The following is an 11,790-nucleotide window of genomic DNA, read 5'->3' on the forward strand; positions in this document are numbered from 1 at the left end:
ACAATACATATATCATTTTTTAAAAACTCCATCCAAATCCTTCCACCATATCTTCATAGAATAGAGTCTTTTTCTTCATGAGAGAGTCTATCAAGTCTCCTTTCCTAAAGTCCTTTACTTTATTTTAAAGCTTTAATTCAATTTGCAAACACTGAGGTACATTCCCGCCTTTCCAACTGAATGTCCTCTAGATGTATGAAAGGATGACCCAACACAGCACAGGCTGCATAATCTGCAATACAAATGTCTTACCAGAGCAATGTCCCTGAGTCTCTGAATGTGAGCTGCCTAGTACAGTGGTGGGCAACCTTTTTTTTCAACTGAGCCAAATCTCGCCAAAACCACGATTGAAATTTATTTGGAGAGCCGCATTTTTAAAACCGAAAATACATAGGATGGTACACTGTTTTTAGTTTCAATAAGTTTTTATTGAGAATATTCTGCATGCAAGTATCCACATAGGTCGGGAGGATACAAATAACACAACTAATAAAACAAAAACTTTAGAACGATATTATTTATCGATAACGTTAAATTCCGTAAAATTTGCCTTACAATGTAGAGAAAATTACATCCTGACAATGACTGACAAAGTCACAACCACTAATGTGAACATTGGCCTTGCATTTCCTTGGATAGTTTGAGTAAGTCAGGTTTGTATGTTGTTGTTTTTCATTTCATCTCTCTCTCCCACTTTCTTTCTTTTTTTCTTTTTCTTTCTCTCTCTCTCTCTGGCTCTTTGACTCTCTCTCCCTCCCTCCCTCTCTGTCTCCCTCTGTCATTTTCTCTGGGTGTCTATCTGTCTGTCTGTCTCTCTGTATCTCTCTCTCTCTCCTCCTTCCCCCATCTGTCACTCTCTGTGTGTGTGTGTGTCTGTGTGTCTGTCTCTCACTCACTCTGTGTGTGAGTGTGTCTGTCTCTGTCTCTCCCTCTGTCTCTCTCCCCTCCCTTCCTCTCTCTCTGTCACTCTGTGTATGTGGGTGTGTCTGTCTCACTCATTCACTTAATCACTCGCTCTGTGTGTGTCTCTCTCTGTCTGTCTATCTTTCTCCCCCTCCCTCCCCCTCTCTGTCTCTGTCTCTGTCTCTGTCTCTGTCTCTCTCTCTGTGTGTGTGTGTGTGTGTGTGTCTGTCAGTCTCTCTCTGATTCCCTCCCTCACTCCCTCTCTCTGTTCCTCTCTGTCTGTCTGTCTCATTCGCACACACACACACACACACACACACTGTTGTCACCTTGTTGAGTGTGTTTCAAATGTGATTGGAACACTCAACAAGGTGACCACAGTGTGTGTGTGTGTGAATGAGACAGACAGACAGAGAGAGGGAGTGAGAGAGGGAATCAGAGAGAGACTGACAGAGACGAATCAGAGACGTACTTTTAACTACCTGGCAGCGGCGTTTTGCCTTGGGGGGCTCCTCAGAACTTCCCAAGACTTTGGAGGGAAGTTTACAGCCCTCCCTCGGAACGCTTCGGAGGGAAGCTTTTGCAAAAGCCCGGGCGATTGACAACAAGTCTCCCAGGCTGTAATTTTCCGAGCTGTGCGCACGCGCCTGTTTTCCACGGCGTGGAGCAGCGGCGAGATTCTGCGCGAAGAGCGATGATTCCAGGGGCCATCCGGGAAGATGAGGAACGCGAGGGGGGACCCTGCCCCCCCACTGATGGCCCCCGGAATCATCGCTCGCCGCCCAGAATCTCGCCGCTGCTCCACGCCATGGAAAACAAGCGCGCGCGTACAGCTCGGCAAATTACAGCCTGGGAGACTTGTCACTCGCACGGGCTTTTGAAGAAGCTTCCCTCCGAAGCCTGAGAGGAGGGAGGGGTGCGGGCGCCCGGCACACAGAAGAGCCGCATTAAAATGTGTAAAGAGCCACATTTGGCTCGCGAGCCGCGGCTTGCCGACCACTGGCCTAGTACATCTGGATGAACTCTAAGATTTACAAACTGACCATTCTATTCTTAAAAATCCATATGGGATTTATGTGGGATGCAGAAAGATTATTGCAAATATAAGGAAAATTATTTTCCTTTAGAAAATATTTTTCAAAAACTCTGTTTTTTAAAGTATTGGCATATTAAATAAGGGCTTGGAAGTCTGGTTGGTTTTAAGAACCTATGAATGCCTATGGGCATCACATTAGCCACTACCAAAGGAAATGAGTTAACAGAAACACTGCACAGCTAGAATAAAAATGATAAACTGGCGGTAAAATAGGGGAAATAAGTAAAGTTCAATTGTGAAAAACTTCAATAAATATTTCCTGATGGATAGCTCCCACCATTACACATAAGAAAATATGTTGCAAATCCTATCGTTCTGTCCTTTTTAATAAGAAAAAATAAATTGCAGGAAGAAAACAAAGCAAAAAGAAATTGCAGGAAAAAAATGCCTGGATTCTCCACATAAAATTTCATGAATGGGACAGAGTGATTGCCCAATATTAGTTTCATCTAGAACAGGGGTGTCCAAACTTGGGAACTTTAAGACTTGTGGACTTCAACTCCCAGAATTCCCCAGCCAGCTGGCTGGGGAATTCTGGGAGTTGAAGTCCACAAGTCTTAAAGTTCCCAAGTTTGGACACCCCTGATCTAGAAGGAACTTCCACCAATTGCAAAATAAATATGCAAAGAAGGATTATAGCCTCAATGAACTATGGTTAATCAGCAACATTTTAATAAGGGAAAAAGAGCTATTGCTTACAAGAATACAGCTTACAAGAACACGGGTGGAGGCTTTACATTCATTCATCTGCACACAAAGAAGTAAATGGAAATATCACCCAAAATGACAATGATTGGGTAAGGCATAACCTGATAAGGAGCTTAAGCAGCTCTCTGTGGAGAAATGCCTCATTTCTGGACCCCAAAAGAACCTTAATACAACTCTACAAATTCAATATTTCACTGTCAGAGGGGGCATTAAAGGAGCTTATACTGCCTCAGATAAGCCTCTGCCTTTAAGACTCATTTCACTAGCAATGTCTCTACAGCAGACGCTAATACCACAGTCATGATAGCATCATGCCAGATTTTGGAAATATCCTGCTTTTGATTATAACAGCAGTCATGATATCTGAAAAGCATTTATCTCTTCCCAAATTCATAACAAGTGCTTCCTTTTTGTGCCAGAGTATTTCTTCACAACCATTAAATTTAGACCTCATTTAATGACTGCCTCATATAATGATCTTTCACAGTTATAACAGCAATGAAAATGTGACTTTATTATCAATCCTCACATTTATGATATTTGTCTATAAAGCAAAGGCAAGCTGTGGTAAGATCATAAGCACAATCGTGGTTTCATTTAATTACCTCTTTACTTAATGATGGAATTGCTGGTCCTAATTGTGGTCACTAAATGAGGACTATTTATACTAAAACATACTTTCAAGTAATATCAGTAAAGAAAAAACCAAAGAAACTCATGGACTTAAAAATGTAACACACTGATAATTAGTTGACTTTCTCATGTCATTATAACCAACACAACAGCTCCCAAATGCTATTTCAATGCAGCACTGGCCTGGGATTGACAGACAATATTGTGTTCAGCAGTCCTCTCAATATTGCAGGAAGAATTTAGCCACAGAACCATCCAGATGGTTGTAAAAAGGATTAGGATGAAGTAGTATGTAAACCGATTCCATCTCACACCACATCAGGAACAATATTGACAACTTTTATTACAGGGCAACAAACAGGGAGCTGGCAATAGAATTGAGGACAGAAAATTGAGAAGCATTTATCTCATCCTACATTTCACAAGTTCCATCTGTAGATTTGACTGAAAAATATCCATGTAAATTTGAAGAAGGAATGAGCAATATTATACTTTAATAGATACTGTTGGAAGAAATGTCCTTCTGGGTTCAGCTCCAAGTGGGGAAAAAGACACTGGAGACATGGAGGCTGCTTGGAAAGATAGTTTTAATGGTGGACAGGACCACATGGCTTGAGTCCTGAACAGAAAAGGTAATCACATGCTTCAATGTTGGTGGAGAAGAAGAGAAGGGAAGAGAAGAGAAGAGGCTTGCTAGGCTTTTTATAATCTGTTCGGCCCCACCTATCTGTTTCCTGTTCCTGTGTAAGAAATGTATTCTGATTGGTTGTCAGACTCACATGGGCCCATGCAAGGGCAACCCTCTAGGCTGAGTTTTGAATCCAGGTTTGGTTGAGTTCTCAGATGCCATGTGAAGAGTTGGGTAAAGGGCCAATATTATCATGCCTTAATCCCATCCCCCTGGAGCTGAAGGGGAGAACTCTTTATTGTATAAAGGGACTGGCTTGGCCTTCTTAATGGCCCATTGACAAAGTGGGTGGAGGCAGGAAGCTACAGGGAGCTATTCTCAATTTAAAATATGTTTCTTCCTTTTCACATCCAGGGAAATATAATATTCTGCCTTTTCAATATTTCCTAGGATATTTCATTTTTCTTGGAGAGGGCTGGGTGATAACTTCCTACAATACATTCCCCAAAGGCTCTTCCTCACTGGATGCCTACAAGTAGAATAGCCAGGAGTACATTTAAGTGTTCAGCAACCACAACTTGGTAGTTAAGTGAAATGTTCACTAAGTGAAACCACAGTGGTACTTTTTTACTTCAGCTTTCCTAAACGGGAAAGTTGTAAATGCGAAGATTGGTCATAAAGTTACTTTTTCATTAATGACATAACTGCTAAATAAAGCAGTTGCTACTCAAGGCAAACCTGTGTGTTAGTTCAAATCCTTGAATGCAGTGCCTTCCTAATTCTTGCGTTTGGCAAATATCAGCCACATTATCACTCACAAGATTGTAATTCTCAGCTAATAAAACCACTGGATTAGATTTCTTCTTTAAAAAATGCAGAAATATGGTGCCATGATTAGCCACCCTTTTAAGTCAATAACTATCTGAACTTGGGTATTTATTTATATTTATTTATTAAACCAATTTATATAGCCACCCATCTTATAAACAAGAAATTCAGGGCAGCCTATAGCTGAGCTAAAAACAATTAAAACATATTAAGAGATTTAAAACCAAGTATAATAGACAAAAGGATGTTAAAATTGCAGAGCCATTCTGGGATCCTCAGGCCTGCCAGCATAACCAGGCTTTGAGGGATCTCTGAAATTTCAACAGTGATGAGGCCATTTTAGTTTCATCTAAATGAGCTTATCATATTTAGGTAAATTATGATATTTTATAATGGATGAAATTAATACATTGATTTTTTTCCTGCTCTTAGGCTCAAAAACATTTACATGAATGAATCTGAAGATATTTTTAATTACTCAATAATGCTGATTTCCATTTTGCAAAGTATTGCAAAGGAACTACTATTAACATAAACTCACAACACTTTTAAGGTTCAAACTGTTATTTTGTTTTTAAAATGCTTTTGGATCAACAGTGATGTAAAAAGGGTTTCTGTATTGACACAATAGCTATAATGGCTCATTATGAAACAAAAAACCATAATGATAATGTTGTGGTTTTTTAAAAAACGTGCTATATGACATTTTTAAATAGTATCATCCGGAGAGATTTCTTGCTGTTTGGGGAAATGCATAGCAGATTTCCAAATTCAGAGAATGATGGATCGAGTGAAGCATTAGTATATATAGCAATAAATACCATCATCACTCGAAAGGAATACATGACCTCATCAGGACTTGTGCTCTTAGATAGATTTTTATCTAAACTCTTCATCACCCAAAGGCAGATGTCAGCCTCATAATACTGAATTCTTCTCAGTGACATTAGTTCTACTGTATTACTACTGCAATGAAAAAAAAGATTGGGAATATTTAGTATCTTGCAGTTGAGAACAGCACTCAGGTCTGTACATTTTCCAGTTATGTTTATTCGGCTATACGCAAGAAATATCAAATTCCTGGAGATTTAAGCTGTTTGTGAAATATTTGTGTCTGAGGAAGCTATATAACCATTACAGTAATAAATAAATGATATTTTAAAAGATGCACTTTGTTTTCATTTTATTATTTTATTTAGTGTAAGGTATCTATTTATTTGTAAATGAATTTCTTTATAAAACATTTGCCACTAATTTGTGACAGTTTACATGTAAAGAGGCTTTTGAACTACTATTACAAAGAAGTAATTACACATGTAGCATAATAAAAAAGGTCAAATGTTGTGGTAAACTATGATGAAACAATATTTCATAGTTTGTATTACTCAGTAAATCTTATTCATCAATATATTTCTTCTGAGTATTTTATATTTATAAAATTGATAAAAATAATGCAAGCACTCAAGTCACCTTTATTTTAAGAAGAAACCATTCAAGTCTAATACAATACAATAGTAGAGTTGGAAGGGACCTTGGAGGTCTTCTAGTCCAACCCCCTGCCTAGGCAGGAAACCCTATACCATTCCAGACAAATGGCTATAATCTTTCTTAAGAGGTTAATTAAATGGATCATAATCAATGGCAATTTTGCTTGTGATCGACAATAAAAGTCACAAAAGAAGGGGAAATAATTATATAAGTATGAACAACTAAAAGTATTTTGCTGTGGGATTATTTTGGCATATGAGCTGAAAAAACCTAGGCATTTTTCTTTTCTTTGATAATAATAAAGTTACTATCAATTGGTGTTTCATCATAAAAGTGATAACTTCTTTTATGTTGCCAAATTTAACAATTAATCAATTGCTTATGTAAAACAAGTATTCTCTTCCACATTTCCCTAGAAGAAATGGACCTATGGATATGTGCTAGGTTTAAATTTTGGCCTAACTTGTACACATAATTTTCCAATCTGCAAAATGACTATTCTTTTGATTTCATGAGAATTTATTTCCAGGTATGTATTTGTGGTATTTGGTATCTTCTAGCTGCAATTGCCGATACTATTTTCTACTTAGGTAAGTTTTCTCTTTAAGAACTTCTTATACTGCTTAACTGTAAATAAATTTGGTCACTGATTTATAATTACTGTTATTCTGGAAATATTGAAAAAATCTCAATAGGCTACAACCTTGTAATCACTAGCTGAGAGTAAACCCGATTAACCTTTTTTTAAAAAAAATAGGTTTATAATTGTGTTGGTATCCTTTTATTATTTTATTAAGAAAAAATGCCTTTTTTCTCTAGCTGTTCCTCCAATGTAAAAATATTGGAAGTAAAACTTTAAAAATTAAATGTTTGTAAAAGTTTTTGCTTCCATTATTTTTATATTAAGGAAACAGTTAAGATTTTGTCTACTGTTCTTTTGGCATTTTATTATCAGCACAATCTTTTCACAACCGTTGCTTATAAAACATTTGGATGGAGATTTATTAACAACAGATGACAATGGAAACATCCATTAAATACAGAAACAAGAAATCTTTAGAATCCTGTTTATCAACATATAGAAAGTAAAACCCTGACATAATTCAAGAATTTCTAGCTCTGAAGAAACATGATAAATAAAGGCAGTTGAATTATTTTATCCCCACTCATTTAGGATTAATGTCTGTTGTTATAATACCACTAATCTAACTTAAAACTTGAATTTGATATAGGTAGTTGGTAATTTAAAAGCTATCTTTTTAGGATCATAATATCCTGGAGACATATAAACATTCAGTTCTGAGTGGACATATTCTGTGCAAAATATGGATGCCCATAACACAGGCAAGGTTTCCTTCAATATTTTGATACCCATACATTTTTCAGGCGCCCATATGTAATTCTTTGATTATATTTTTCAGTGCAATAAATAAATAAAATGCTACTCTCTCAGATGGAAATAACATGTTATTTCTCATGGCAAGCTAATGCAAGATATTTGAAAATAATGTTTCATTATATCCATAAACGATAAAATCTGAGTGCTACTGTAAGGCATGTAAACACTGAACCAGCTAAATATTTGATATTGTCAAGTTTGTGTGATTCAAGCATTGTTTTCAGACCTGCAACTTCAGTATCTATTTTTCTATAAGTCTGTGTTAAAGCTCGATCTTGCTGGGCATGCAATTCCATTATTTCTGTTCTCATTTTCAATACTTTTCTATCATTCAGTGAATACAATTCTTTTACTCTGCTTTTTTCTAGATTGAAATCTAATTTGCTATCTGTTCGCACTTTGGAAGATTCATCCATTACTTGCTTTTTTAACTGCTGAGGTTCAAGTTTTATTTTCTCATTTTCTGCTTGGAGTGCTGAAAATTCACTCTTTTCCAAAATAATCATATCCTTTTTTACAACACCAATGTGAGACATTATCTGCTGAACAGCAATTTCCTGTTGCATTTTGGTGACCATGTCTTTGTGTATCATATCCACATTGTTTTTCATAATGTTCATTATAGCAGACACAATGATCTCAGATTGTTGAGTGGTGAATCCATTTTCTTCCAAAAGGCATACAAAGGCGTGGGTATCAAAATAAAGTGTTCTACTTCCCAATGGTGAACATCTACTTTTGCTGTTTTGAAACTGCAGAGTTCGTCTTTCCACCGCTCGGCAGTGACTCCCGCTCAGGCTGCACTCTTGATCAGGAGTGGGTTGCTGCCGGTTTTACTACCGGTTCACAAACCACGTGCAACATGTGCATGTGCACTATTCTAAGGTGACCAACCGTCCTCCTTTAGGGAGGACAGTCCTTCTTTTGTAAGTTCTGTCCTCCCTCAAAAAGTGTCCTCCTACATGTCCTCCTTTTCGATATTTGAAGACTAATCTGTTGTGCGTTATGTGACGTATTTGTATTTGACATGACAATTCGTCAAGACTCTGTATAGTGCGGTATAAGACGCGATTATGAGACGCATGTGCTCCGCACGGGAGACCTTGAGAGAGAGTGCCGCGTGCAAGTGGCTTTGTTTACTTCTTACCGAAACACAACACGGCACATACGCACGCAGTAGACTCACGGCACGTCGGCAATTGAATGACTCACGATAATTATTTCTTTCTCAGTGAATATTCAATTATACAGAGATAAGTACAATTCACGTTTTATTAAACAGTTTTTAATGGTGTTTTTTTTTACTTCATCGCAAGGATATTGAACAGATATTGAATCTTGTGTTGAATTTTTATCTAAAGAAATGCTAGACATTAAAATAGACGACAATTGTCTCTTTGAAGAAATTAGAAGACTGAATGTATATTTAAATTCTGAAAAATTAATACAATGGGAAAATCATCATGTTGAAATTGATAAAAGATGGGTGGATACTTTCAGCCATTTCAAAAATGAACATATTCCATGTAAACATTTATTTATACTTGTTCAATTTACGTTGTGCTGCCCTGGAACTAATGCAGCAGTTGAAAGAGTTTTTTTCAATTGCCAATGATTTTTTGACAAGTGAGAAATCGAGATTGAATGTTGATACTCTAGCTGCAGCACTTGCCATAAAATTCAATATGAAGGATATTTCTTGTTCAGATATTTCCAATATATTGTTAGAAGATGATACATTGACAAAAAATATTAATTCAATGGAAAAGTACTCATTTAAATAATAATTAACAGGCATGTAAGCACAATTACAATATAAAATGTTGCAAATGTTTTTATTATTCATATATCATATTTTAGTGTATTATTGTTGCAATGAATAAAATATTTCTTTTATTTACGATATATTTTTTCCAATTTATTTGTCCTCCTTTTCATTGTAAAAAAGTTGGTCACCTTAGCTATTCAATGGAAATTGTTCTGCATGCATGCGCAGAACAATTTACAGTGAATTACACATGCGCAGTCACTAAAATCCAAGATGGTAGCAGCATCAGCGGTGGCAAGGGAACCAGTTTGGGGGGCGTGACAGGCCTGGGTCGCTGCCGGTTCTGCAACCCAGGCCTGAATTCCACTACTGGTTTGGCCAAACCTGGCCAAACTGGGCAATCCACGTCTGCTCTTGATGGAAGCAGGCAACACAGTAGCATTCTGAAGAACAGGAATGATGCTATTCCATATCGCAAGCATACAACTATTAAGCCCTTAAGCAAAGATTGTATTGTGCAATTTATATGTTTCATTTCTTTGGAAAATTGGTTGGACTGTATATGGAAAACATAATCATTTCCCGATATTAACTCCCATTATCTTTTACCATCTATTATATTTTTTGTCCTTATAACAAAACCACTACAAAATGCATTGAGGAAAAAAATGAATAGAAGACCAATGCCTTTTGATTTAAAACATTAGGTCTTATTTGGAAGCCCCAAGAAAAAAATTCTGTCTTCTAGACGTTCAAGCCATTTTTACAGTTTGCATTCAATCTTTCTGACTCTTACTGCACTTTTTTTTCCAATTTACACATAAATTGATGTTGCAATTTGGCATCCAGATGTATATACCCTAACCCTAATGGCCATGCTAACCGCAAATAACAGGAACTATAATTGAACAGATCAGATGCCACCATGGCAGCAGACTGCTGGATTAGAATAACTATAAGGAGAAAAGGCATTCCTTCCTGCAATTCTAAAATGCCATGTAACACAGCTTACCTGGAAGGTACCAGGTTATGGATGATAAAAGTTGGCAAAAAGCATAGACCTACTCAGAGCTTCTGTTCTTTTAAACATCCAATTGTTCTTTGCAAACTCACCCAATTACAGCTTCTCCTACTTTAATATTCATAGAAACAGCCAGTTCTGGTTATTTTCATGTTAAATGCCTTCTTCTTCAATTACAGTTTCACTTCATGTTCACTTTATTACTCATCTTTATTTGGCATGCAGGTAATACATTGGTAAAATTAGAATCCTAAACTGAAATTAAATGCAAGAAATTAGGTGCTGTAGGTCAATAGAAAAAAATTAAGACAGGATTGGAATTCAACTCTTCCAGAAGTGATTGTACTTCCACATACAGAGTACATTGATAGGTAAGGAATGATCCTTGACTCTTTCCTACCCAAGGACTTCTAGATAGGAGCAATGATTAAGAGTGGTTGTATGTAATTCTATTTAGTATGCTAACCAAAAATATTGCTAAATTGCTCACCCCTGGCATCTTTTAGCATTGCTTTCCTTACATCATGGGTAGATTATTATAATGTGTTCTTCATAGATTTATCCTTGAAGAAGATTTCAAAGCTTCAATTAATAGAAATGCTAGTTGTAGACTGTTAACCAATGTAAAATATCATTTTATATCACACTCTAAAAATTCCAGTGGTTGTTGGTTGAGGTGAACTTTCCAAGCAAGACAACATCTTGTGAAGATGTTGCAGTTGGCAGACATTCATTGATTGGTCTTCTGGAAAAGAGTTTTATCTTGAGAAATATATTTTCTTTTGTGCTGGTTTTTCCCCACACTCTGTTTCAAAGACAAGCATCTTAGAAACCATTGATATATGAATTAAAAGCCACAATAAAGGTAAAAGTTTCCGCTGTCCAGTCATGTCCGACTGAATGCTCATCTCTGTTTCTTAGCAAGAGTTGTCTGAAAACATTTCCTTGGTGATGTGGCCAGCATGACTATACGTTGAGGTGCATGGGACACTGTTATCTTCCCACTTGAAGTGGTACCCATTTATCTACTTGCATTTGCATGCTTTCAAACTGCTAGGTGGACAGGAGCTGAAACAAGTAACAGGAACCTGACCCATTGCCTGGTGTTTAAGTTTCGAACATGGGCTGTCAGCTTTCCAATTGATAAGCTCAGAGTCTTTAACTAGTGAGCCATTGTGTCCCCAAAAGACATAACAGCAAATATTAATTACTTTATGATGACAATATAAGACAATGTTATGTTAAACTGTACTAGGATAGCTCCAAAGTAGGGGAAAATAACTGAAAGCATGCTTATTATCCCACAGATTATAGGCTT

General features: G+C 36.8%; 1 protein-coding gene across 1 annotated transcript; it reads right to left on the reverse strand.

The window, feature by feature from the left end:
• Positions 1-6,401: 6,401 nt before the first annotated feature.
• On the reverse strand, positions 6,402-10,328 carry LOC309394220 (mitochondrial calcium uniporter regulator 1-like; the record flags this gene model as incomplete). The annotated part of the gene is made up of 2 exons (XM_081957111.1): positions 6,402-8,507; positions 10,317-10,328. 2 exons carry the CDS (start codon positions 10,326-10,328, stop codon positions 7,800-7,802), a joined length of 720 nt encoding a protein of 239 aa, XP_081813237.1. The 3' UTR covers positions 6,402-7,799.
• Positions 10,329-11,790: the final 1,462 nt, after the last annotated feature.

Source organism: Natrix helvetica (assembly GCF_964273705.1).
Source record: "Natrix helvetica genome assembly, chromosome: 6".
In the NCBI taxonomy this organism is placed as follows: Eukaryota; Metazoa; Chordata; class Lepidosauria; order Squamata; family Natricidae; genus Natrix; species Natrix helvetica.